The sequence below is a fragment of the Leptonychotes weddellii genome, chromosome 5 (assembly GCF_054177405.1).
Source record: "Leptonychotes weddellii isolate Sample4059 chromosome 5, ASM5417740v2, whole genome shotgun sequence".
Lineage (NCBI taxonomy): Eukaryota > Metazoa > Chordata > Mammalia > Carnivora > Phocidae > Leptonychotes > Leptonychotes weddellii.
The window spans coordinates 8,044,038-8,071,706 of NC_138373.1; the positions used below are offsets into that span (position 1 = coordinate 8,044,038).

Below are 27,669 nucleotides of genomic sequence, written 5' to 3' on the forward strand. Positions count from 1 at the left end.
AAAAAAAAAAAAAAAATCACTTAGGCAATAAATAAAAGCAAGGCACGCATGAACAGTGATGAGTGTGTATTAACCTAGCTCTGTGTTTACCCGAGGTAAACATTAAAACAAACACATCTTACCCCAAGTGCCAAGCACTAGCCCTGGCACATGGTTTCTGTGGGGCCCATGGCCCCATTCCTGTTGGTCTCTTCGGCACCTTCCGTATGTTTGAATCCAGACTCACCTTCCTTCCTAATTCTGCTTCCCCCGTGGATGCCCTGGCCCCAGGCACTTAGGAGAAAAACCTGGGTTTCTAGCTCTTCACCACCTTCCCCCCACAGCGACGCAGCTGCCATGGCTCACTTTCTCCTCCCTCACCTCCTCAGACCCGCTGCCAGCATCCGCTTGGGACCTTTGTGCCTCTCTCACCCTGGTAAGTGTTCTCTTCCAACTGGCTTCTCCAACTCTGTTTCTCCTGGTCCACCCGAGAGGCACGTGCAACATTGAGCCTCCCGAAGTATAGTTCCCGAATACATTTCAAGTTCCTTGGGTTGACACTGAAAACCCATCACAATTTGGTCCCTCCCTATCAACAGAATTTGCCAGCGCACTTGCCTTCAATACCTTCTTTTCCTCTATGCCTCCCCTTCCCCGGCCCATACCCAAGAGTTTAAGCGACAACTGCTCCCCCCATATACATCCAGTTTTCCCACCTCCATGCCCCGGCTCCATACAGAATCCCACCCACCTCGCCACACATCCTCATCTTACCCATACTTTCAAGACCCAGTTTAAACAGCACCTCCATGATGCCTCAAGGTGCCCAACTGAAAGAAAACACCCTCTTAGCAACTTCCACAGCCCTTGCCTGCCCTTTACAGTTCTCTATGTCCATTCTATCTCTTCAAGGAGGCCATGAGCAAACTGGGGGCAACACCCTCATGTCTAACCCCCACCCCCATCAGAAACTGGTGTGGTGTAAGGAAATAAGTCACAAAGAGCATAATCCCGTCTAATCCATCCCATACTTCCAGCCAGTGTGCTCGTTTAAAATGCCCTCCTGGAATTCTTCTGCTAAAATCCTGCTCCCCAGAGCCTTGGCATGGCCCACAAAACCCTCCAAACGCAGCCCTCTGCCTACCTCACCAGCCTCCTCTACCCCACACCCATCCCTTGCTGCCCCGGTCACACAGAGCTACTTACAGTGGCCCAGGCGCACCAGGTAACTTCTGGACTCTGCAGATGCCGACTCCTCTGCCCGGCTTCTCCCCTCCTTTTCAAGTCCTACCCCTTCACAACTCACCTTAGTTATCCTCTTCCAGAAGCTTGCTGACCCGCCCTCCGACCCCTTCCTGCACAAATGGGGTTAGGGGGGCAGGGGGCTGGGGCTCTGCCCTGTGATTCCTCCCACCTCAACACATAGCACACCGACAATGCCTTGCCACTATCTATGGTTTGTCTGTCTGTTCCACCAAATGATGAGCTCCCAGGTGACAGAGCTCTTGTCGCTCATCAGGGTGCCCCACCACTGAGCACGGGGCTTGACACAAAGAAGGCACCCAGTTTTGTTCGTGCAACGAAAGAAATAAAAATTCCCAGTTCAGATGCTGAAATCATGACTTGTGTCCTTCACCGCGTAAAGCATGCCTTAAGTGGAAAGCATCCTCTAAGACTGGTTAAACAGGAGAAGCCCTTGACAAGAAAGCACTTGACTCTATTTGAGACAGTTGGCAATCAACAATCGACTCCCAAGGCTGACTTTCATTCCGGAGACCTTAAATTCCACGCTCCCCAGTCTCCACCTCCGCTGAAAACCAGGTCCAGAAGGCAGCAATGAGAAGTCCCTGTGGCTCTTACCTTTTCCCTCTGGAGAGCTGGCACAAACTGTCCCTTCTTGACGGAGACACTAGATCCTTAGGAGGAATGACTTGTTTGAGTTCCCATCTTGATATAAAACGCAAACAACAAAAATGGAGCAAATCGGAAAGCCTTGCTGACTCAGCAACGCAAATTCCAGGGCACCTTCACCAACAAGGAAAAAGATGATCAGGTTTTAAATGGAGAAACAGCGGTCAGTGAAAACGAATGCACAGATGTTGGGTCTGTGCACTGCGGCTGGGGACTGGAAATCACCAGATTTATTTTCCAACAGCCTGGGCAGGGCAGAAGGTACAACAGTCTCCCTCTACCCGCTCAATAATCAAGGGGATGGTGGGAGGAAAAAAACAAACACTTCAGCTCTTTCATGGAAAGGCCTAACCAGACTTCATAAGCCAGTCTGCAGTGTAAGTAACCACGAAAATTAGCACACCAGAGAGGGTAAAAGTTTGGCCAAGGTCACACAGCAAATGAACAAGAGGCCTAGTTATAGTTACCCGGATGGTAAAGCCTGATTTTGGCGACCAGAAAGTCCACCTTATAGAACTCTACTAGAGGAGTTAGGATGGCAGGCAGAAATATTCTGAGTTAATTCTTAACGTCCAAGCGCCTGTGCACACACTATTTCCATTGTTACTGGCACGTAGAGAAGTGGAACCAGGCTGGCTTGAGGGGGAGGGGGCGTACAAAAGAACAGCTTCAGAAAAGAGCGTCTTCTAAATCCTCTTCAACATACATTATGCACCCCTCAAAAGTAACACAGGGCCCCAGGAAACAGGAGTTTCCTGGAGGGCGACCCCTACTTGAGGCGAGGGAAGCAGAGTTAGGGGACAAACTCTTAAAAGTACAGCCCCGGGCTCCAGCGAGTCGTCCACCTGAAGGCAGAGCCCAGCCGAATCCACACCCCGAACCACAGAGCCCGGGCAATATCCCCGCCGCCTCGTCCCGGTCCTGCGGGAAGGGGTACCCTCCTCGCGACCGCCCCGAACTCCCAGGGTCTGCGCCCCTCCCCCTGCTAGCCCTTCGGCTTCCACCCGGCGTTCACCCTCGCACCCAGTCCTGTCCCAAGCTGCCAACGCGTCTCATTTCCCCAACTCGCGCCTGCGGCTGCCCCAGCCCGACGGCCAGTCCTCCCAATCCCCCCGGACCTCACCCCCGGGCTCTTCTCCGGCCCGGCCCAGCCCTCCCTCACTCCCACGCCCGCCCCCTTCCGGTCCCAGCTCGGCTCGGTCTCCCCCGCGTCCCCGGGACCCCAGCCCTGGCGACAGGCAGGTGGCCTGCCCGCCCCTCTCACCGAAGCTGAGGAAGGCGAGGGAGCAGGCTGAAGGCACCGCCGCACTCGGGCTACAGCTCGGGTTCGGCCTGGGCACCGCTCCGACTGAAGCTCCGACTCTGAGGAGGTAGCCAGAGTGAAACTCGGCGTCGCAGCTTCCTAGCACTCCGCTGCGCATGCCCAGGACGCGGGGCCTTCTGGGAAATGTAGTTCCGTGGGTTGGGGGTGGGGCGGGACCCAACCCGAAACGCACCTGTTCAGGTGTATCTATTCTTCCTTCTTAGTCCGCTCACTCACTGACTTACTTCTTCATTTACTTATTTACTTTTAGATCGTGTTTACCCGTACATATGTGGTGCCAGGCCCTGTGCTGGGTACTGGGGATTAAAACGTGAGTCAGAAACGTGGTTTCTCTCCTGCGAGAGCTTCATATCTACTTGGGGAGACAGACACTCAAACACATAAATACAGTACAGTGGGATAAATGTGAGTTTAAGCACAGGACTTGGAGCACAGAGGGTGTGGTTAATTTGGGGGAGGTGTCAGGGAGACATCACAAAGGGGTCGGACGCCTGAGTTGGATTTTAAAGCACACACAGGGGTTTGCCAGATGGAGTACAGGGAAGCTCTTGCAAAGGAAGAGAGATGTGAAAGTGCTTGATGCATTCAGGAAGCAGTGAAACGTTCCCTGTGGCCAGGGCAGGAGGGTACACGGAGGGGCTGAGGACAGGAGAAAATAGATTAGGGTGGACAGCAGGCTGGGTAAGATTATGATTGTCTTTAAATGCCCATGCAAGGAATTTAGGCAATGGGAGCCAGTAGAAAGATTCAAGCAAGGGAATGACAGTCAGCATTGCACTTTAGAAGGATACCCTGTGTGGTAGGTGGAGGATAGGTTTAAAGGACAGAGAAAGGAGTGGGGAGACCAGTTTGGAGGCTGTTGCTGTAGTCCACATAGAAGGCCTGAACCAGGTTGGTGACTACTCTTTTGGGATCACAGACCTCCTTTACAGAGCTAAAGAAAGCTATTCCCAAAATACGCTCAGATAGAAATGTTCACACACATGTACATGCAGGTCACACATACAATCTTGCACAAAGTTTCACAGGGTTCGGAGTTCTCTGAATCTGGGACTCTAGTTGAGTGTCTTTACATAATCTAATGTCACTCATACTTCATCAGGGATTTAAGAAAGAGACACCTCCCACCTCCCCCCATCACTCAGTTCAAAACTTTATTTTATAGAAAAGAAAGCTGAGGCCCAGAGAGGGGGACTAATCAACCCAAAGTTGATGAAGCAGGGGAAGGAGTGCCTGTGGTGGGCCCTCTTCTGGGACCCTAGGCCAGGACTCTTCATGACCTAGAACCTGACTTAGAGGATATAGGCCTTGAGTCTGGAGAGGCGCCAAAGTTAGGTTCTCCCAATGATGCCAGCCCTCTTTCTAGAAATGAAGGGTGACTTTCTAAGCTGTGATTTACACTAGGTAACTGTAGTGGCTACAGATTAGGATGGGGACATTTCCCTTCTCTCAGAATCTCAATATTCTTAGCCAAAACCACCTACAACATTTCTAAAGCACCTAGTATGTGCCAAGCACTTGACATGCATCACCTCCCGGTAAATCCCCTCAATGAGGTAGGTACTAACATCGTCCCCATTTTTTTTTTAAGTAGGCTCCATGCCCAACGTGGGGCTTGAACTCACAACCTTGAGATCAGGAGTCGCATGCTATACTGAATGAGCCAGCCAGGTGCCCCCTCATTATCCTCATTTTAAAGATGGGGACACTGAGACAGTTCAAGCAATGCGTCTAAGGTCACACAGCGGGGACCTGGCAGAGCTGGTCTTTAAATCAAGGTGGTGTCGGGCGCCTGGGTGGCTCAGTTGGTTGAGCGACTGCCTTCGGCTCAGGTCATGATCCTGGAGTCCCTGGATCGAGTCCCGCATAGGGCTCCCTGCTCGGCGGGGAGTCTGCTTCTCCCTCTGACCCTCCCCCCTCTCATGCTCGCTCTATCTCATTCTCTCTCTCAAATAAATAAATAAAATCTTAAAAAAAAAAAAATCAAGGTGGTATCTAACTCCAGACTTGAGCAGCCCCCTATCACTGGCCTTGCTGGGGAGTGGTGGGGGCGGGGAGGGTGGTGCAGATGAAATGGTCTGAAGCATTAGAAAAGCCTTTCAACCCTCAAAAGGTGTTCTCTTAAGTGCTTCCTTTTTCCTCAGTGAAATGCTTGAGTGATAGTTATTGTCCTTAAAATCCCACTGCACTCACACACACCTACAGGCTCAAACAGAACAATAGTGGCAGGCTGGGCTGGAAAGGTTCTGGAACCTAGGCTCTGGAAAGGGGAGGACATCTAAACTCGGAGAGCAGGAGCTGGAGCTCTGAGGGAGGCTTGATGGGGCTGCCCAGGTTGGGGGCCAGTGTGGGAGCCAGGGGGAAGGCCAGGGTGGAGAAGTTTCACAGAGGCGGGAAGTAGGACACAGCCTGGAAGTCTGGGTGCATGGAGTGCCTTCCCATGAGGTAGAAGACACTAGAAAGCGGGGAGGAGGGGATTTCAGTCAACAAGTTGAGTGTGAGGTAGGAAGGCGAGCAAATCCAGACATCTGGGTAGAGATAGGGATTTGGGAGTCACAGGCAACGAGACTGAGATGACCTGGAAAGACCACAGAAGATAAGAAAAGGGGAGTCCAGGGCTAAGGAACACTGACTTTTGAAGAACAGAGGAGATAGAAGTGTCTGGAAAGGAGGCCGGACTGGGGGAGCCCGGGGCGAGCATGGTGGCAGAGAATCAAGAGGAGTGTCCCATGAAGGTGGTGCTCAGTGGTGACAGACACTTCCTAGAGGCCCCACAGACACTTCCTAGAGGTCTGCTGGGAGGGGTGCCTATCCCAGAACCCAGGGCCCCTGCCTCCCAGTTCCGGGCTCTCTCATCTTGCAGTCTTCAGGAAATGCCCCAAAATTCCAACTTCGCTACAGTGAGGCCACTGGTGATCGAAGTGGTTTCCATAGAGAAGCAGGGGCTCGAGCACACAGATGCACATAGATGTCTGTGGTTGTGAAGGCTTTGCAGTCTGGGAGTGCAGACCGCTCTTCCAAGAACCACCTTCGTGTTCCACACATCCGGGCATGGGGCAGAAGAGGGTAAACCCACATGTGTGGAATGAGGCGACTTACATAAGGTTGCTCGTGGCTGTGTGTGCCTGGAAGGACACTGGTCAACACAGTAACATCTGACGAGCAGGATAGCAGGTGATTTTCACTTTCTTTGTACTCTTCTTGCATCATTTGAGTGTGTCCCAATGAATAGTTTCCTTTTTTATAACCTGAAAAGAAAGACTATTTTTATTTGGGAAAAATAAAGAGTTTTCGTCGTGAAAAGAAGAGAAATAGGGCAGCAGCAAGAAGGAAAATGGCGGGGGGGATATGGACTTTAAATTTTTAGGCAGGAGAGAGTGAATGTGCTGTGTTCTGAGGCTGCAGCAGGACGCCCCTGAGGGAGCTGAAAGGAGGGAAAGAGGATCGGCCACTTGCAAACTGAACTTTAAACCAATGTATGGGGGTGCCTGGGTGGCTCAGCCGATAAGTGTCTGCCTTCGGCTCAGGTCATGATCCCAGGGTCCTGGGATGGAGCCCCACATCGGGCTCCCTGCTCAGCGGGAAGCCTGCTTCTCCCTTTCCCACTCCCCCTGCTTGTGTTCCCTCTCTCGCTGTCTCTCTCTCTCTCAAATAAATAAAATCTTAAAAAAAAAATAATAAATAAACCAATGTATGTGGCAAAGAATCGGAAGCATCTGCCCAGCAGAAAGGAGCTGGTTAAATGACCTCGGAACACTAGTAGGAAGAATGAGGAAGATTCACAGGAGCTAATGGAACAGTGGCCAAGATCTATCATTAAGTAAAAAAAGAACTTGCACCGGGCGCCTGGGTGGCTCAGCGGATAAGTGTCTGCCTTCGGCTCAGGTCATGATCCCAGGGTCCTGGGATCGAGCCCCGCATCGGGCTCCCTGCTCGGCGGGAAGCCTGCTTCTCCCTCTCCTACTCCCCCTGCTTGTGTTCCCTCTCTCGCTGTGTCTCTCTCTGTCAAATAAATAAAATCTTTGAAAAAGAAAAAAGGAACTTGCAGAGCATAGAGAATGTGCACCTCTTTGTGTTGTTGGTTTGAAAAATGTGAGAATGCCCCCCCACCCATACACACCACACACACACACACACACACACACACACACACACACACACACAGTAGGGCGGGTTAGGTATGCCTGGCACGAAGTGCTCCGAGAAGTGAAAGGAACTGCCACATCCCTGGCATTGACCCTCTGTCCTAACAAAATCTTCTGCCCAGAAGGGAAGCTTTGTTGGTTTTTTGTTTTGTTTTGTTTTTTTTAATGTCTCAAAGGCTGGAGTTTGTGCCGACCTCTAGGCCTCAGAAGGCTCCCTAGCAACTGAGAATGAATGACGTGGCCCAAGAAAGAATGTGGCTGTTGGCCACGGAATGGGGAGCGATGGTGGCCAAAGAAACTTAATTTTTTTCCGAGAAGTCCTTAGACTCCACTCCAGGTGCCAAGGTTTACTGCTTCTGAAGGTTCTGATCCTGGAACCGGCCCCAGCTCACCCGGGAGCAAGAAAAGATCAATGTAAATCTGGGAAAAAGCTAGACCCGGGGGCCCAGCCTCTCCGCTAAGGGGCTCGAGCACTTTCTGATGTTTTGCTTGGAAAGGCAGGATTTTGTTGCTTGGTGCCTCGGCTAATTGGCCTCCATCTGACACTCTGGAGGGATTGTCTGATTAGAAGCCACAGCTGCCTTGCTCATTATTTCTGATTAATAGACAGCACCTGGCATCTCTGGGCAACGGTGCCCACTCAGGACCCAGGTGTGACCTATACAGCCAACAAAAGCATGATGGCTTTGCAGCCCCAGGAGCAAAGCCCCTAAAAGCGTTATCTTATGTAAGTTCCAGCCCCTTGGAACACGTTTTGAACTGGCTTGTCCTTTTTGCTGGTTCCCTTGCTGCAAGTCTGAAATAACTGATGTGTACTCACAGCTAATTCATCCGAGAAGTTTGTTTTAACACTAGGCAATCTCACTCGACCTATGCCCTCCACCCCAGTTGTTCTCATTGTAAATTAATACTCTGGCATCCTGGTTTGGGATCCGGAGTTGCTCAAGAGAGGGCTCAGTGTGGCGTGTGGACAAGCCAGGTTTCCTAGCCTAAAGGCTAAGGGCAAGAGGCCCCCCGAGAGACAGAGTTATCTTCCTGGTAGTATCCAGCCTCCCCCTGAACCTTAGTTTCATTAGTCCCTAGGAGCTGCTTAGAATCTCTTGCTAAAAATACCTGGTAAATCTAACACCTATCAGGCAAAAGTGTCTCAGACATGAGCAAAAAGATAACTGGATGTCTTCTAGCAACCTTCCAGATTATCTGGTTCTATAAAAGCCTGCCTTGCCTAGTCTTTGACTAAGTTTTTTTTTCTTTAAAGATTTGAGAGAGGGGCACCTGGGTGGCTCAGTCGGTTGGGCGTCGGCCTTTGGCTCAGGTCATGATCCTGGAGTCCCAGGATTGAGCCCCATGTCGGGCTCCCCACTCAGTGGGGAGTCTGCTCCTCCCTCCCCCCCTCCCCACTTGTGTTCTCTCTCTCTCACTCTCAAATAAAATCTTTAAAAAAACAAAGATTTGAGAGAGAGAGAGCACGGGGAGGGGGCGGGAGGAGAAGGGGAGAGGGAGAGGGAGAAGCAGACTCTCTGCTCAGAAGGGAGCCGAACTCAAGGCTTGATCCCAGGACCCCGATATCACCACCCGAGCCAAAGGCAGACTCTTATCCGATTGAGCCACCCAGGCACCCCTAACATATTTTGCAATTCTGTATATTGTAGAAAGCCAGTAGTAATGCAAATGATTGCAAGGATTCCCGTCTGTCTGTGGAGATGAAATTGATTTCTGCCCTTTGGAGGAAGCCAAGTTTGCATCTATCAGCAAATTCATTTCTGCATTCCTGATTACCTTTATGTAAGTCTTCGGATTCTCCTTTGAACCAGTTCTAACATCCTGCGGTTTCCCTCAAGGAAGGAGTTACAACAAGACCTTTGACACATTTTCATTTTGTATTTGGGCGATCATGATTTTACTCCCCCAGCCCCGCATTGTCCTTTTTAACCACCGCCTCTCCTTTCTTCCCTTGGCCACCAGGAAGCACAAAGGCAAAGTTTTAAACCCACGAAGTGTTGATCCACCAAGAGTTTCATAGCATGTAATAGGAAGCTGCCCCAAACACCAGGGAAACAGGTGGCTGTAAGCAATGGAAATCCAGACAACCCTCAGCTGCTGGCTATCTCCCTCACTTCCCCCAAACTTCCAGTGGAGTCTAGAAGGCAGGGCCCTCTGCCCTCACTGCTGGAGGTGGCCTCTCTGGCCCTTCCCAAGGAGGCCAGCTTCGCGCAGCGCAGAGGCCCGTCTGGAACCGGCTGGGGCTGACATCCAGGGTCACATTCTAGTCACACTTCCTCCCCACACCAGATATAGCCACTTCCTGTTCCCGCTGAAGACAGCAGAAGTTGAATGAGAGGAGTTCCCAGGATGTTGCAAGCCCCCAAAAGAGGAGAGCAGATAACAGGATGGGTGGTTGTTGCGGGGACAGTCCCTGCGGCGTGTCCTGGAAGTAGCTGTAGCTTATGGAGCGCTTCTGTCCCCACACACGAGGGTGGTGGGGAGTGAAAATTCTCTCTCCAGAAAGTCTCTCTGGCTAAAGAATTTTGTCACCAGCTAGACCCCTGAGCGGAAACCTCACACCTGTGATGGACCACGGAGTGACCTCTGGAATGATCCACAATCACTTTTACCTCATTAGAGCACTAAAATCTCCACCCAGCCTCATTTATGTAACTTACAAGGTAGGTCTAGGCATGTTTCCTTCGGGCACATGCACCACCTTATGCCCACCTCTGCATAGGAAGACAAGGCTTCCTCATCTAGTCATCCTACCCCTAAACAAAAGGAACCCGTCCAACCCTCTCTTTATCGGTCACTGCGTATTGGAAGCCATTCCCCGTGATCTCCGTATTTGCTCCACCTGGTGCAGTTTGACTTCCCGAGGTGCAAACTCACATGGGTAAATTACAGGTTGACATGAGACGGATTAACAGGACAAAAATCAGATCGAATTTTGTGGGTCATGAACCGTTCATGTATGTGCGGTTCCCAGAGACAAAGCTGACATGAAGTATATAGGCCATCCTGAGCTAAGGAAGGGGGTAGGCCACATAAGGCAATTCAAACGGCAAGAATCACAGATGTTTGGGGACTCCTGGGTCGCTCAGTAGGTTAAGCATCTGCCTTCTGCTCAGGTCATGATCCCAGGGTCCTGGGATCGAGTCCAGCACCGGGCTCCTTGCTAAGCGGGGAGCCTGATTCTCCCTCTGCCTGCCGCTTCCCCTGCTTGTGCTGACAAAAATCTTAAAAAAAAAAAAAATCAGATGTTTGCCCCCCTGTCCCATGGATCACTCAGATAAAATTGGTGGCAAAAACTCCCATTCTGGGAAAGACACTCTCCCCCAAATTCAATACTTCTAGTTAAGGGAGGGGCAAAAATTTCTCTTGAGCTGTTGGGTCTCCGTTGGCATGTGGCCTACCTTGAGCTGTAGGCCGAGCCACACACTTCGGGGAGACTTGTCCTAAGCCCCTTCATTGGACCCCAAGTACCACGTTACTCCTCCCAAGAACCCTGAAGAGTGGAGAACTCCATCCGAAAGGTGATGATGCTGAGGAGGAAACAGGCTTGGTGAGGAGTAGAGCTGGGTGGGATGAGACGCAGGCCCTCTGGCCCCCCGAGGCCTGCTGCGTGAGCCAGGCGGCCATCAAGCACTCCACTCAGTCTCTGGACAGCATACCTCACAGATGGGGGGAACTGCCAGGCCAGCAGAGGCAGGGAGCCAGGCTGATTCTGCCTCCAGGCCATGTTCTGCTGTTCCTCTGGGTCTTCTTGACACAGACTGTCCATTCCGTGGCTCCTTTTCACATTGTTAATGACTCACTGGTAGGAGGCATCCATCCCTCCCTACCCACCTCATCTCTTCTAGGCACCCAGGCCCTCCATTCTTCCAGGAGAAAGTGTTCTCTCTTCCTCTCCTCCCTCCACACCCACCTTTCCCCTTTTGTCCAGCCAAGACCTGCTGGTTCTTCAAGGATTTGCTCCAGGATCACCAGCTCCAGGAAGCCCACCCCTCCTATCTCCAGCCTTTTACTCCCTCCCACAGCACAGCCAGACCTGCTTGGTGGTGGGGGGGGGCCGCGGGGAGAGGGGGGGGTGATTCCTTCTTGCTGCAAATCCCCTGGCCCAGGGCACCTTAACACACCTGAATCACCTGGAGATTTTAAAATGCAGATTAGAGCTGGGATGGGGCCCCAAATTCTGCCTTTCCACAAGTCCCCAGGTGATGCTAATAGTGTTCACAGACCACCCTTAGAGGGGCAAGAACCGAGGCAGACCCAGAGTCACAAAACCTTGCTCTGAATGTACTTAAAGAATTTTATTTGACAAAGCACAAGAGAGCGCAAGAGAGCGCAAGCAGGGGGAGTGGTAGAGGGAGAGGAAGAAGGCTCCTCACTGAGCAGGGAGCCTGATGCGAGGCTTGATCCCAGAACGCTGAGATCATGACCTGAGCCCAAGGCAGACATTTAACTGAGCCATCCAGGCGCCCCCTGAATGTACTTTAGACATTTGTCTCTAGGCCTCTGTCAACACATCCAAGCCTCTGCCCTCAGCCAGGCCCCAGGCTGCAGGGAGGGAGCCATTCCAGATGCAACAATTAAGCTCCTTCTGGTTCCAATCCCATTTACGTTCAACAAGCCCGCCCAACCAGTACCAGCCCCATTTTGCCCATGAGGAGCCTCAGGCTCACAGAAAGTAACTGGCAAGCCTGGGATTCCCAGTGAAGGGCAACTTCACCCAATCAGGAGGAGGAGTTGGGGTCTGGGGTGAGGTTGGAGCCAGCTAAGGGCCACAGCCCCCTGGGGGGAGGGGGTGTCACAGCTGTCAGAGGGAGCGGGGGACCCCCTGCCCTGGAGAGGGGGTCACAAGCTGCTTGGGCACCCCTGGGGCTTAGGAGAGGAAGGCAGCTCTATCAGAGGGGGAAAGCAGCTCCCCCCAGTGACAGGAAGCTTCAAGCAGGGCTCAGCCCTTCTGAGGAGCCTACCTCTGAGTCGGTGACTTGGCCATAGCACACTCCCACTCACCCTACACCCCAGACGTGCTCCCCTACAGCAGCCTCAGGCCCAGGGTGACCACTGTCCAGACCCCCGCCCTGGACCTGGTCACCTCTGGGCCTCAAGTCTGCTGCCCCCTAGAGAAGCCGACTCCATCCTTTCCTCCCTGCCCCCACCCCCATTTCAGATGCACGGGGTCCAGAGACACACCAGACCCTCTGCTAGCCCAGAAGCGGGGCTGGCAGGGCCCACCCTGCTTTTTTGCCTCCGATAGCTGACATCTTGGCCTCCTTGGAGACATGGGAGGATGGTGGCCTGGGAAGATGAGCCCCTCTCCCAGGAAGGCCGTGTTGCCCAGAGCCAGGAAAATGCAGGCTTGCCTTCACAACCCAGTCTGGCCTCTCTGCTGTGGACAGACCACCCCACGCTAGAGATGCAGTAGTCCATGCTGGAGGGTGCTCCTTGAGCCCACAGCACTGTTCTCCCGTCTGCCCCCCCTTCCCCCTCACCCCTATATGACATCACTGCGCCACACCCCAGAGCTCACTTTCTTCTTTTATTGGGGAACAGACACAGGGCATATCACCAAGCGAGAAGCAGTACGGTGCCTCCGGAGGGCAAGGACCAGGCCCATGGTAGCCAGAGTCAGGGATACCACCGTGGCCAGGCCTAAGCCCAGCATCACAGAGGTGTGAGGAGAGGTGGACCCCTCCACACCACGATCACCAGCCTTTCCCAGGAAGATCAGAGGCCCCACGGTGATCTCTGCTTCTTCGGTCACTGAAAGACACAGGACACCTAAGGGTCACCTTAGTCCCGCACCAGGGGTCCGATGGTTTTGCTCTATTTCAGCAGATTTAACCAGGTTTTGTTCTAGAAGCTGCGTTATCTCCCCCACAGTCCTGATCACGCCCTACTCTGAACCCCTGGCTGATGCTGGAGTGGGGGTTTAGAGTCCCCTATTAGCCCCCAAGTCTTCTATGTAAGAAAGCCCAAAACCGCATTCCCCCAGCGGTGAGCAGCCTTGAGTGGGAGACCAAAGAGGAATGTCACCCTGCAGGGACAGCACATACCCTAGACGGAGGGAAGGGCAAGAGCCCTGGAGGGGTCCTAACACCTACCGTGCCTTCGACTTCGGGCTCGGGAAGCAGACCTGCGCCGCCCTCTCTCTAGGTGGGACAGCCTCCTGGAACGGCCTGGAAGGCCACAGCTGCCTTTGTTACAACAGTGACAGACGTCAGCAGTGCCTTCTACAGGGTACCACCTGAGCAGGGCGGGGTGGGGGGAAGAAGGGGAAGGGGGGGTGGGGAAGAAGACCAGAAGATCAGATGGCCGTGTTACCCTCAGGAACCAGCCTGCTGCTGGTATACATCCTAGGGGAACGGACCCCAGGGAGGCCGGTGATATGGCTTTCTGCCCCAGCCATGTCTAACCCGTTCCCTCACCTCTTGGTGGACTTGATGAAGGAACAGGCTTTGTTTAGCTGGTCCGGGACTTGGTCAGCCGGAGTGACCTTCAGATGACAAGTGATATAGATCTAGAAGTAAGAGCAGGTGTTACGAGGTGGAATTCTAAACTGTACCAGGGACTTGAGTAAGCCAGTTCTTTAACCTGAACCCTTGGAGTTCATTTTAGAGATAGTAGGGGGTCAGAGGTGAAGTCAGCCAAGACTTGAAGTGGCAGATCAGATTCTAGACTGTAACCCACCAGCTTTATACCCCCCCCCACCCCCCCCCCAATCTTTCCCAAACTCTCCAATCCCTTACCACCGTGCCACCTGGGATTGGGGAAATTTTGATACGAAGCCAGGGTTCACGTCAGCCCTGGTCCTCTCAGCAGATGCACCCCCAGGCAGAGGCCCCCCCTTCATACTCCAGGTAGTGCTTTGGCAACCGCTGCCAACCCTACAAGGGCGTAGAAGTTCTACCACCTTCTCTGAAGCCTTCTGCAGAGCCATAAACCTTGGCCACCACCTAGTGGCTGAGTGCACCAGCAGGGAAGCCAATTTGAACAAGGGAGGATACACTTCTAGCCAGCGGCTTTTTTCTTTTTAAAGATCTTAAAGTAATCTCTACACCGAACGTGAGGCTTGAACTCACAACCCTGAGATCGAGTCACATGCTCCGCTGACTGATCCAGCCAGGCGCCCCAGGCCACCAGCCTTCTATCTGCCCCAGCAGAGGAGAGCTCTGGGATCCCTTAGAATCCCTATTTCAGGATAGCACTGCTTTTATCCTCAAGCTTCTTCCCAGTACATTTTTTCATGTTAACTGGGGCCCAAAACTCTACAATGGTTCTCTGTTCCTCTTGAATAAAAGGTTTACTTCTCTGTGCCTTGGACAGGGTCAGCCAAACCACCCCATTTACTGTTAAGGGAGAATCTTCCCAGAACTCAGGCTACCTTCCACTGGTCAGCAGCATCCTCTGGTCTCTGGTCCGCAACCCCCCCCAACCCCCACAAAATCCCTAGAGGGGCAGATATAAGCTCAGGTTGCACCTGCGCTAACCACCACCCGTATGAAACCTTATCCCTTTCTCCTCCCCACCAGGTCACCTCTGAGGGTCAGTGGCACTCCCTACCCCAACTAGGATCCTCTACCCTAGGACCCACAAGGTCACTGATCTGGGTGATCAGGACCCTTTCTCAGTCTGTTCTTTATCCGCAGCCCCATCCGACCCATCTGGAGCTTCAGGGCATCTCACCAATAGCCTTGATTCACACCCCTCCTTTTATTGACCAGTCTGTATCAAGCTTCCTGTTCTCAGAACAGAACTGCTGGGCATGGGGAGGTAGCTCCAGTGTCATCTACAAATTCACTGTGCTAACCCCTTAATGCCCCTCAGCCATAGGAGCCTTTGGTTTAGTGGTTTGTAAACCCAGCTGTTTATTAGAGCCCCCTAGGAGCTGAAGTAGCTTTTGATGATTTCCAAGTAAAAAAGACCATATTTTATGGTCATTCATTCACTAGTCTAATGGTAGAAATCTAGATGATAGGTATATAGGTATTTGCTGTGAAATTCTTTCATCACAGGAGAATTTCCATGATAAAATGTTAGAAAAGAGATGCTGTCCCCATCCCAATTAAGTGAAAAGATAGGGGATTATAGGACCTTTCCAGGTGATTAGTATAGAGCCAATTAAAAAAAAAAAAATCCCTGCTACAATCCCTTCCTGAGCAGCTATTCCAAACTTTGCATCCCCTGCTCCTAGTCCAGCAAACTTAAGATCTATTTTTTATTTGTAAAATTCTACCAGCACTTTCTGGTTAGCAATGCAGAGGCTGGGCTCTCTTCTAGACCTACTAAAACCAAATCCTGGGGATGGGGCCCAACCTAGGTCAATAAACCCTCCAGATGCTGCTGATGCACTCAAGCTTCAAAAAGTCCCCAGTCTAGCCTAGGATCAAGTTCAAGAGCCTACCCTGTAGGAAAAGAAGTTCATACCTGCTTTTCTTGCCCTTCCAGAAAGCTTCCAGGAAGGGTGACACCTGTTTTTGTCAACCCCTTTATTCAACCCTTCATCTGGCTTCTGGCCCTGCCCACTGTGGCAAAGACCAGGTTAGTGACCTGGCCACCAGATGCCACAGTGGGTGGTCCTCCTCTCATCTGAGCCATCAGCTCTACCCCTGGTTGGTTCTATTTCTAAGACCCTGGATTCTCTCCACCTGTCATGGGCTTCCTACCTACCTCTAAGGGTTTGTGCTACCCATGCTTCTTCCCTAGAGATCTCACTAGAGCCCATGGCTTTATCAGCTGAATTCACAGAGTTTTGGGATAGGGACAGAGCTATCAAGTTGCTTAAGGAGATACCTGGTGACCCACAGCAGACAGTAAGCCTGGTCAGCCTGACCCTATAGTTCAATTTTATTCCAAGTTCCCCCACCCCCGAAGTAGGCTCCACACCCAACATGGGGCTTGAACTTAGAACACTGAGACCAAGTGTCACACGCTCCACTGACTTAGCCAGCCAGGTGCCCCCCAGTTATTTTTTAAAGGTCAATTACCGTGTTTCTGGAGTCATTAGCAAAGTGGAACATGTCTACTGTGAACTGCAGAGTCTCTGGCCTGGGTCTGGGGCTTTTGAAGGCAGAAGAGGCATCGGAGAGACCATCCACAAGACAGCTTTGAAGAGGAGTGGACAATGGAGTCAGGGGCTGAGGAAGGTGGTGGAGGTCAGGTAGTTACAAGGGCTCCCTAGAGAAGTGGCCCAGCCCTCACCCGTGGAAGTCCACGATGGTGTGATGAGGGGAGGCGTTCCGGGTGGGTGTCAGCGTGGCCACGCAGTGGTCCACGAACAGCCGCAGTGGCACGTGGCTACCAGTGTGAACTTCGGCCTGGAGGTGGGCGACGTCTCCCAGCTGGAAGGTGGGGGACCGCTTCTCGGAGCCCCAGTCCTCTGAAAGGCACACAGTCAGGGGTGAGACCACCCGAGCTCTCCCTGCCAGCACCCACCCAAGCCCTCCTTGCTTACCCTCCATCAGGCGGAGAGAGAAAACCAGCTTCTCCTCTGAGAGCATCGTGGTCCTAAAGGGCACCCAGGTGGGCAGGACGGCCTGGCTGCTCACGTTGCTGTGCCTACGGAGCAGACCAGCTGTCTACACCTGTCCTGAGCTCATCCCACCTGGCTTCAGTGGAGGGGTTGGGTCTCTCGTTCCTATCTCACAGCAGAGACCTCAGCTGGGGCCCAGCCAGGCGGTGAGTCTAAGGCCACTGAACAGACACCCGAAGTCTGAGCCTCCCCCTTGACCCTCCCAAACCCCACATCTGAGTGGGCCCCTCCCTCCAGCTGTGAGGACATTGCTGAGGCATAAAAATGGGATACACCCGAGTTCGCAGTTTGGTCTCTAGACCCAGATGGGCTTATCAGGGTTAACCCCAGAGGCTCAGATTTTGGGCCTGAGGCAGCCAGCCCTCTCTGCACCCCCTCTGGTTCTTGAGGAGCCTCAGGGACTGTCTGGGCCTATACCAGGACGGGAAGGTCCTTGGAAGCAGTGGGAGGTCTCCAGAGGTCTGCCCTGCCAACCTCACCGGGTCTCATGGGAGAGGCTGTGTCGGTGACGCATGGGAGAACTGGAGCTAGGATAGAGCATCCCAGCCTGGGGCAGGCCCCCCTGCACCACCTGCCGCCATCGGGCCAGGCAAGCCCACGTTCTCAGGTCAGTCCCAGGCAGAGATTTTCTAAAGCAAGGCAGCCATGGTCCCAGGAGGGCTTCAGCCTCTGGAGCAAGCACAGGGGCGGCTGGCCTTCCTGCCCTTGGCTCTTCCATCTTCCCCCACCCAACCAGGTCAGGCTCCAGGCTCCCTCCACCCCTGCTGCCGTGGGTCAGAACTCATTCTACGCCATCGCAGCTGGTCTCACCGATTCCATCTGCCCGAGGCCCTTCTGGGTTTAGAAACCCGTCCTTACCCATTCAGCTTGGTTCTAGGGAGGGGCGCCCGCTAAGGTGTGAGCCTGCACCCCTTCTCTGGATCTGGTTGGGCCTTTAGAACCCCCCGTCTCCCTTCCCTTTTTTTGTTCCCCCTTCCCTTTCTTGACCAGGCCCTGGGCTCCAGACCCCTGGGCTGCGCCCCTCTTAGTGGTACGTTGCACTCCCCTGGGGAGTGTGTGGCTCTGCCCAGACCGTCTCAGTCCCACCCGTCCTAGAGGCACCCTCCCAGGATCTTGTTCTGGGAGCCTCTACCATGAACCCCCCCCCCCCACCCAGGCCCATACCTTCATGGTACCTCCCTTACCTCCTCCCAGCCTGTGCACTCTGCATTCAGTGGAGGCACACAGGACCCGGCACTGTGGCCTTGTCATTATGAGCCATAGTCACCCCCTCCTCACGCGCCAGTGCCCAAGGTCACAGGCACGTGTTTGGTGCTAAGGCTTGAGGGGTCTCCCCCACCCGCGTGCACGTTGCGGGGGAAGCCAGAGGCCAAGAGCAGGCTGTGCTAGCCCAAGCCTAGAACCTCCCCCTGCATGGAGTTTTTCCGAACTTCAAGGCGGGCCTGGGCTGGGCAGCCCTGCAGCTTCCACCGAGAGACAGCTGCGGCCCTGATGCATTTCAGAGGCTCAGGGCAGACTCAGCGGCCACCCCACTCCCCGCTGGAGTGGAGGGCGGTGACCTCAACCTAAGTACGCACAACTTCGAGCCACCAAGCTGCCAGAGCATGCTGGGAGGGGCCTCTGCACCAGGCGCAGCAACACGCCCTGTCCCACACTGACCTGGGATAGCGGCACTCGATGGGAACCTCGGCGCGGTTAGTCCTGAGGATGGACAGGTTTCCCGCAGGGCGGGGGCTGTGGAGCAGGAAGGTGCTGTACACCAGAGCGCTGTCCGTCACCTGAACAGAACGGGAGGGATTAACCCCAACAGCATCACCTGCCCACGAAAGGGTGCAGGGAGGGCAGCCCACCTGAGGCGGGGAGAACCCAGACCCTGGACTCAAAGCCCACCCTCCTGATGACCCATGCGAAAGCCTGAACAGGTACCACCCTCGATCCTCCATTTCCCGCCCCCCCCCACCCTGAAATTGTGACGCCACCGCAGGGGGTCTGGATCAGCTCTGTGTCAGGCCCCAAGTGGTGCCCAGCGACCAGTGGTGTTGGGTATGTGCTCCCCTTCTCAGGCTGCCACCCCCATCCCAACACCGTTTCCTTCTGGGGGTGGAAGGGGGGGCAGGGAAGGCCTGGGACCTAGAGAGCCACCTTGAAGAACCCAGAAGGTTCCAGGAAGTTTAATTCATGGCCACAGCAGTTAAGACTCAACTTGCCCTCCCTTCTTTTCTTCTCATACCCACATCACGGAAGGGGATACTGGGTCAGTGGTTGCCAGAGGCAGGAAGAGCTCAGGCAGGTGCTACCGGATACTTGCATCTTCCAAGGGGCCACCCGGGAGGAGACCGAGCTGCTGCCTGGCCATGCCCGAACCACTGCATCTTTAGGAGAGAGTCCTAGCTTTCTACTAGCTAGGGCCCCAGATGGACCAGCAGCATCATTTGTGGGTCGCCCTGTTCAGAAGTTCAGAATTTCAGGGCATTAAACCAATTGCAGCTGGTGGGACAGCACAGGGCCTGGCCCCAGGTGATTCTTATCAGGCAGGATTGTGAACCCCACCCCGGAAAAGGGCACGGCCAGGTTGTGCCTATTGGAGTCACCCGGGGGCCTTAAGGATGCTGCTAGTTGGCTCCCACAGCCCGTCTGATTTAGCACAGGAAAAGGGAATCAGGATTTTTAAATGCTCGCCGGGCAGTTCTAATGCCCAAAGTTTGGGAGTTACTCAACTAGAATGATTCCTCAAATAACTCTTTGGGTTCTCTGGGCTCGCTGTCCTCTTCCTGGGGAAACAAGGGCCAGGAGGCCTCAGGGTAAGCCCCGGGGGTGGGGGGCAGCATGGAAGATTAAAGCCCCAGGAAGGCTCCAGGTGCTTACTGAGCTTGCCCCCACCCTAGCCAAGCAGGTGCTTACTGAGCTTGCCCCCACCCTAGCCAAGCTGAGCTGTGAGTCCAGGGCCTGGTGGGCAAGAGCCCAGGACAAAGGAGAAGATGGGCTGTGGGGTGACAGGAAGTAGTCCAAGGAACCGTGGACCAGCTAGGGGTCCTGTGCCCAGTCCAGCCCTGCCTTGCTGGAAGCCCCTCCTTGTAGCCTGAATTACTTAGCTCTTCGGTACCTGCCTCCCACATTAAGTGTCCCCACCCCCCTACTTGGGACTACCCCCAGGGATCCCGTTTGTGCCTTGAAGTTAACACAGAGGTGATCATGACGCCCTTTGCCCCCTCCCTCAAAGCCACATCTCTCCTGGATGCCCTCCAGGGGTTCACAAACCCTCAGGAATCAGAGTGGGGAATGCCCTCTCTGGCCCAGAGTGCATAGCCATCTCTGGACTCCACCCTGTCTACCTGATTCCGGCAACTAGAGGCAAGCACTTTCAACCACCCCAAGTTGCCAATCCCAGGCTTCAGGCCTCAGTTGCTCCCTGTCCCCAGCAAGTGAAAGGGCTCTGGCCCAGCCCCACCTCTCCCTGGCCCTGCATCCACACTCCCCGCGGCCACCAAGGGGGCCAAGTCTCACCTGCATCCCGTTGCCACACTCATGCAGCCCGACCTCAAACCTGACCACATCATCTGCGTCCATAGAGACCAGGGGTTCACAGTTCTCCGGGCCCAGGGTGAGGTCTGCAGGTCTGACGAGCTTCCCAGTACCAAAAAGGTTTTTGCTGACAGTGACCACCAGCTGGGCCTCCAGACACTCCACCACCACGGGGGGCCTAGATGGCAACGAGTAGTAGGTCTCACCCGGAGAAGTGGTCTGGGGGTAGCACAGCTCCACGCCTCCCAAGAGCAGAAAGCAGATGAAGAGCCCATGGCTCAGCCCCATGGCTCCTCCAGTCACTCGCACTGGTAACCCCTGTGTAGCCACCACCCAGCAGTCTTATACCCCGGATGATGCCACCTGCACCTGGGCTCCCCAACCAATCAGTGGGCCAGTCCCCGATCTAGCAGCTTCGCATCACCTGGGAGCTTGTTAGACCTGCAGACTCTCTGCCCCACCCCAGACCTACCGAGTCAGAATCTGGTGTTTTGCTCTCTTCCCAAGTGATTTGTGTTCGAGGTAAATCTGACAAGCGTGGGCGGGCAGCCCATTCAGTCATACCGTCTTGCCCCTTCTCTACCCCCACTCCCATGTGTCAGCCCTTTGCTGGCCCAGCGAGTGAGTTAAGAGCGGGCCCAGGTCTGTGGGGGAGATGGGGAGAAAGACTTTGATTGGAGGGTGAGGAGGATGGATCAGGGGAGGCAGGGAGGTCATTCCAAGTGAGAAAACAGAAGGAGGCCTCATTAGGAGACCAGGGAATTTTAGGGGTCATTGCCCAATTTTACGGGAGGTAGGAGGGGAGGTCAGTTTAGGTAGAGGTGGCCGTGTGAACAGAGGGGAAGAGAGGGGATTGGGCGGGCTTGGGAGAAAAGCCCAGGAGCTCAGAGGTGCTGGAGCCTCGGTTCCCCGGGGGGTGAGAGTGACAGTTTAGGGGGCTGGGGAGGTGGGTGGGGCGGTCTGGGGGTCTCTGGCTGGGAAGGGGTAGGACCAGAGAGGAGGGTCAGGTGGCTACTGTACCAGTCCTGGTGGGAGAGGGTGAAGAAGGACTGGCAGGGTCGACATTTACATTTACTCTGCCAGGAAGCAGGGGAGGCGAACTACAAAAATTAACAGCACCAGGGCGCCTGGCTGGCTCAGTTGGTGGAGTGTGCAACTCTTGATCTCGGGGTCTTGAGTTCGAGCCTACGTTGGGTGTGAAGAGTACTTAAAAATAAAAATAAAGAGGGGTGCCTGGGTGGCTCAGTCGGTTAAGCGGCTGCCTTCGGCTCAGGTCATGATCCCGGGGTCCTGGGATCGAGCCCTGCATCAGACTCCCTGCTCGGCGGAGAGCCTGCTTCTCCCTTTCCCTCTGCCTGCCACTCTGCCTACTTGTGCTCTCTCTGTCAAATAAATAAATTTTAAAAAATAAAAATAAAAAAAAAACTAATGGCACCTAATTCCTAGGGACAGAATGTGGACTCACTTGCAAATGCTTGCTTCTGAAGTAATCAAACCATAGATTTAAGTTGCTTGAACAGTCCCTTGGTGGGTTTTTTGCGGGGGGAGGGTGTATTTTTTTAATATGTACTCTAGTTTACTTGTGGGAAAATAAATAAGTGGAGGGAAGAGATTACCCCCACAACTTCCTTTGACTTAACCAACAGGGGTGGGTGGGGGGTGGTGTGGGGGGTGGAGGCAGCCAGCTCAGAGACGCAGCTCCAAGCTCACCTGGGTGGCCCACCCCTGTGGGAAACCCTTCCCTCTGGGTTCCCTGTGTTAGATAACAAAAATTCAACCCAGTAAATTTTATTTATTTATTTTTTTTTTTTTAAAGATTTTAATTTTTTTTTTTTAAACATGGAATGCTTCACGAATTTTCATGTCATCCTTGTGCAGGGGCCATGCTAATCTCTGTATTATTCCAATTTTAGTATATGTGCTGCTGAAGCAAGCACTTAAAGATTTTATTTTATTTCTTAAAGATTGATTTATTTATGCGAAAGCGAGCACTCGTGATCATGCACGCGTGTGGAGGGGAGGGGAGGGGCAGAGGGAGAGAGAATCTCAAGCGGACTCCCCTCTGAGTGTGGAGATTGATGAGGGGCTGGATCCCACCACCCATGAGATCATGACCTGAGCCGAAACCGAGTCGGATGCTTAACTGACTGAGCCACCTGGGTGCCCCAAAGATTTTATATTTAAGTAATCTCCATACCCAACGTGGGGCTCAAACTCACAACCCCAAGACAAAAATCACATGCTCCACTGACTGAACCAGCCAGGCGTCCCAACCCAGGAAAGAGCTAATTGGCTTTATTATTTGGTTCATGAATCAGGCAGCACACCATCTAACAGGTAAAGGGGAACCCCAAAGGGCCACAGGAAATGAAAGTTTTTTTTTTTTAAAGATTTTATTTATTTATTTGACAGAGAAAGACACAGCGAGAGAGGGAACACAAACGGGGAGTGGGAGAGGGAGAAGCAGACTCCCTGCCGAGCAGGGAGCCCGATGCGGGACTCGATCCAGGGACTCCAGGATCATGACCCGAGCCGAAGGCAGTCGCTTAACCAACTGAGCCACCCAGGCGCCCCTAGTTTTTTTAAAAATAGAGAGGGAGGGGCACCTGGGTGGCTCAGTGGGCTAAGTGTCTGACTTTGGCTTGGGTCATGATATCAGGGTCCTGGGATTGGGTTCTGAGTTAGGTTCTGCGGTCAGTGGGGAGTCTGCTTGTCCCTCTGCCTCTTCCCCTGCTCATGCTCGAGCTCTCGCTCTTTCTCTCAAATAAATAATTAAAGTCTTAAAAAAATTAAAAATAGAGAGGGAGTAGAACAAAGGAAATTATTAGAAAGAATTCATTGTTTTAGGCAAGTTCGCCCTCCTAAGGGGAATGGAAGGGATCTTTCAGTAAACTTCCTAGGGCTGACCCTAGAGCAGGAAATTCCTATGTTGGCTGGTTAAAGGTTACATTTCTGGGGTGCCTGGGTGGCTCAGTCAGTTAGGTGTCTGACTCTTGATTGCAACTCAGGTCTGCCTGAGATTCTCTCTCTCTCCCTCTGCCCCTCCCCCCCCACTTGCAGTCTCTCTCACTGTCTCTAAAATAAATAAATAAGTCTTAAAAATAAATAAATATATATATTTTAAAAAGGTTACATTTTGGGGCACCTGGGTGGCTCAGTCGGTTAAGCGTCTGCCTTTGGCTCAGGTCATGATCCTAGGGTCCTGGGATCGAGCCCCACTTCGGGCTTCTGGCTCAGCAGGGAGCCTGCTTCTCCCTCTCCCCCGGCCTCTCCCCCTGCTCGTGCTCTCTCTCTGTATCTGTGTCTCAAATGAATAAATAAAATCTTTAAAAAAAAAAAAAAAAGGTTACATTTCTGAGGGGTTGAAACTACAGTTAGGTTAGGTATTAAATCTTGGTTTACTGACTTGGGGCCTTAACACAAGTGATGCCTTTTTGGGCCTGTGGTTTTCTTTTTAACCTACCTACCAGGTCCAGAGGGAGGGAGCCAGCTGGGGCCCGCGGCCCCAAAGAACAGCTAGTTGGAGACACTCTGTCTTAGGAGTGGGGGCCCTCTGGGGAAGGGGCCTCTCCGTGCTTGTAGCCCACAGCTGTGTTTGTGGACTGTGCTGGAAATAGGGTGGGGTGGGCTGGGCACTGGAAATGAGGGCCTCCTTGAAGCCTTGGGATCCATCCCCTCTCCCTCTGTGCCCTGGGACGAACCCCTCCTAGAAGGCTTCAGGATAAAAGGACATGGACTGCCTGGCTGGTGCAGTTGGTGGAGCATGTGGGTTTAAGCCCCACATTGGGCTTAGAGTTTACAAACAAATAAAAAATAAGACATGAAGAAATTGATGAGGGGGTGTGAGGCATGTATTGGGGGAGGGGGAGAGGAGGATGGAGGAGAGTATGCACATGAAGTGCTGGTAAGTTTGTGTGTCCCCTTTCCAGGAAGAGGACCGAAGACAACCCCATCAAGGAGCCTGGCCAGTCCAGCCCCAACTCTCCCCACCCCGCCCAGATTCTGGGTCTTTTGCATTTTTCTGAGCAGTACTGCCACCTGGTGGCCAGAATCACCAAAGGCGGAGGCACCAGCCCAGAGTGTTTTCCTTAAAATTCCTTAGAGCCCAGATACTGGTCTCTAAATACTTTTCCTTTCTAACTGGGGGACCCAGGGTTCCTTGGAGGACTGGCTGATTCCAGGGCAAGGGCCAGGAAAGTACAGGTGAATCTGGAATGTCTTGTTATGGCAAAAAAAGATCACAAAATGATGAGGGCGTGTCAAAAGGACACAAGCCAAATTGAATGGGGGGGGGTGGCCCCACTGGCCAAGTTGGGGACAACTGTACATCAAATGAATGAGGACAACAAGGACTCCACATCTCCACATTGAATAAAGTAAGAATCCACGGGCATCCATTCTGACAATGCGTAAAAACACATAAATGGGAATATTTTTCTATAAAAGGGAAGAAGCTTCTTTACAGTAGAACACTATCATAGGAGGAAGGACCATTTAGAAAATGACCATTTGGGGGCGCCTGGGTGGTACAGTCAGTTGAGCATTCTACTCCTGGTTTTCTGCTCAGGTCGGGATATTAGCATTGTGAGATCAAGCCCCATGTCTAGGGCTCTGTGCTTGAGATTCTCTCTCCCTCTGCCCCTCCCCCCACCTCTCTCTCTCAAATAAATAAATAAATCTTTTAAAAAATGACCAGTTGCAGTCATTATAGTAACAGATTCAGGCAAGAATTATCAGTGTATATTAAAAATTCATTGACGGCATGATGGGGGTGTTAGCTGTGGTGATAATCATTTGCAGTATATGAGTATCAGATCAACATGTTGTCCACCTTGAACTCACACAATGTTATGCAATTATAACTTGATAAAGCTGGAAGAAAAGTTCCGGAGATATTTAATGGCAGTGGTTGCCCAATGGTATGAATGTAGTGGATGCCACTGAACTATATACTTATAAATAACTAAAATTGTGAATTTTATTTATTTATTTATTTATTTATTTACTTAGTCATAGTATTATTATTCATAACAAATAAATATATAAATATTTTATAAATATATAATCAATAAAGATTTTATTTTTAAAGATTTACTTATAAATAAAGATTTTATTTTTAAAAAAAGATTATTTGAGAGAGAGAGAGCATGAGCGGGAAGAGGGGCAGAGGGAGAGGGAGAGAGAAACTTAAGCAGACTCCATGCTGAGCACAGACCCGGAGGTCATGACCTGAGCTGAAATCATGAGTTGGACACTTAACCACCGAGGTGCGCCAAGATTTTATTTTTAAGTAATCTCTACATGCGACGTGGAGCTTGAACTTACAACCCTGAGATCAAGAGTTGCATGCTCTGCCAGCTAAGCCAGCCAGGCACCCCAAAATGGTAAATTTTATGTTATGTACATTTTACCACAATAAGAACAACACAGGGAAAAAAAAAAAAAACTACTTGATGGAAGCTTGAATGCATAGTTTCAAAGTTTCTCCCTCAAGATTCTGTATTAATTACAAAGGAGTAAGTGGTTACTTCACAGTGATTAAATCTGGCAGATACCACTTAAGCCACATTGTCAAAGTTAATTAACCATTACAGGAATAAACATTGTCCCATTAGTGGGATAAACTGACATTGTGTGCCTCCTCATGTGAGGGGATGATGCCCAGTTTTTGGAAAAAAGTATGTATGTGTATGTGTGTACACACTTCTATGTGTATACATGTGTGTATATATACATGCTTGTGTATGTTCATTTATACACATACAAATATAAAGAGATACAGAGGAGCTCCCAGGTGGCTCAGTTAAGGTTAAGTGTCTGCCTTCAGCTCAGGGTCCTGGGATCAAGCCCCGCATCAGGCTCCCTGCTCAGAGGGGAGTCTGCTTCTCCCTCTGCCCCTCGCTCTCTCTCTCTCTCTCAAGTAAATAAATAAAATCTTAAAAAAGAGAGAGAGACAGATACAGAGAGAGTATATGCAGCAAAATGTTCATATTTGCTGTAAAGGGGAAACAGGATTTCAAAATGAAAAATAAACCTTCTCTAGGTCAATTCAAGTGAAAGGGAAAATAGTGGCATCCCTTTTCAGAAGAAGGCTTTTAACCAGTTTCCAAAAGCAATTGCTGAAGTGAAATATGAAGTTACTAGGCATAAACCGTACCAACCAAAAATGTGCAAGATCTTTGAGGAATACTTTATGAAACTTTATTGAAAGTCATCAGAGAATATCTAAATGCACAGAGAGCTATTCCATATTCATGGATGGGAAACACAATATCATCAAGATCTCAATTTTCCCCCCGAAGTTAATCTATAATCTCTGTCAAAATCCCCATAGGTGTGTGTGTATGCGTGTGTGTGTGTATGGAACCTGACTAAGTGATTCTAAAATTTATACAGAAGGGCTAAGGATCAAGGAAATCAAGACTTGTGAAGAAAAAGAACAATGCGAAAGACACATGCTCGCAGCTATGAAGTTATATATTCTAGAGCCATAGTAATTAAAATGAGGTGCTCATAGGACAGAAAAACACTAGGAGTGGAATAGATGAGTGAGTCCAGAAGCAGCCACTTACATATGTGAAATATGACACATAACAGAGGGGACAGATGGACAACTTAATGAAAGGAGCTGTGACAGTGATTATCCGTATGGGGGAAAAACTGGATTTCTACTTCATACATAAAAAGGAATTCTAGATAAATTAAAGAGCTGAATGTGTAGGAAGAAAACTTTATTTTTTTAAATCATTTTTTATTTTTTTAAAGATTTTTATTTATTTATTTGACACAGAGAGAGAGAGAGTGAGCACAAGCGGGGGGAGCGGCAGACAGAGGGAGAAGCAGGCTCGATGCGGCGCTTGATCCCAGGACCCCGGGATCTTGACCTGAGCCAAAGGCAGACGCTTAATGACTGAGCCACCCAGGTGCCCCTGGAAGAAAACTTTAAAATTTGTGGAAGGAAATACAACCTCCCGGGACAGAGTGAGATGGAGGGTATTTGCTAAACATGACCCACCCAACAAGAAAAAGCACAAAGCATTAAAGAGAGGTGACTTTTGGGGACACTTTCATAAGTGATAAAAATAGCTACTGTGACAGGGCACCTGGGTGGCTCAGTCAGTTGAGGGACCGGCTCTTGACTTTGGCTCGGGTCATGATGACAAGGTCCTGGGATCACGTAGGGCTCCATGCTCAGCGGGGAGTCTGCTTGAAGATTCTCTCCCTCTGCCCGTCCCCTTACTCTCTCTAAAATAAATAATAAG

The 27,669-nt window shown here is 51.8% G+C and overlaps 2 protein-coding genes and 1 non-coding gene across 5 annotated transcripts in view; all 3 read right to left on the reverse strand.

Moving 5' to 3' along the window:
- The window catches only part of DTX2 (deltex E3 ubiquitin ligase 2), a 35,264-nt gene extending 31,961 nt beyond the window's left edge, over nucleotides 1-3,303 (reverse strand). The window contains exons 1-2 of one of the 3 annotated variants that reach the window (XM_081819471.1): nucleotides 3,155-3,303; nucleotides 1,840-2,004 (exon numbers count right to left, since the gene is read on the reverse strand). The gene's annotated coding sequence lies outside the window, so the exon portion shown is untranslated. Of the gene's footprint in view, nucleotides 1-1,839; nucleotides 2,005-2,913; nucleotides 2,937-3,154 lie in introns of those variants that run through there. The other 2 variants (XM_081819472.1, XM_081819473.1) reach the window with 2 other exon arrangements.
- A 9,589-nt stretch (nucleotides 3,304-12,892) lies between these two features.
- Nucleotides 12,893-20,695, reverse strand: ZP3 (zona pellucida glycoprotein 3). Its single transcript, XM_006733910.2, has 8 exons — nucleotides 20,390-20,695; nucleotides 18,545-18,663; nucleotides 16,808-16,911; nucleotides 16,555-16,732; nucleotides 16,341-16,458; nucleotides 13,782-13,873; nucleotides 13,458-13,600; nucleotides 12,893-13,116 (listed from the first exon to the last, which is right to left on the reverse strand). Exons 1-8 carry the CDS (start codon nucleotides 20,693-20,695, stop codon nucleotides 12,893-12,895), a joined length of 1,284 nt encoding a protein of 427 aa, XP_006733973.1.
- Nucleotides 20,696-22,240: 1,545 nt separating this feature from the next.
- LOC115941156 (U6 spliceosomal RNA) lies at nucleotides 22,241-22,344 on the reverse strand. The gene has a single exon (XR_004075919.1). It is a non-coding gene; the product is annotated as a U6 spliceosomal RNA (small nuclear RNA).
- Between the last annotated feature and the right edge of the window lie 5,325 nt (nucleotides 22,345-27,669).

What these genes read in the sequence shown, in the direction of transcription:
- ZP3 (XM_006733910.2), bottom strand. Translation starts at nt 20,695, where the DNA reads ATGGGGCTGAGCCATGGGCTCTTCATCTGCTTTCTGCTCTTGGGAGGC. An exon ending in ATCGAGTGCCGCTATCCCAG is followed by an intron (nt 16,912 to 18,544) that starts GTCAGTGTGGGA and finishes TCTGCTCCGTAG; the next exon opens with GCACAGCAACGTGAGCAGCC. An exon ending in CTAATGACTCCAGAAACACG is followed by an intron (nt 13,874 to 16,340) that starts GTAATTGACCTT and finishes TCTTACTTCTAG; the next exon opens with ATCTATATCACTTGTCATCT.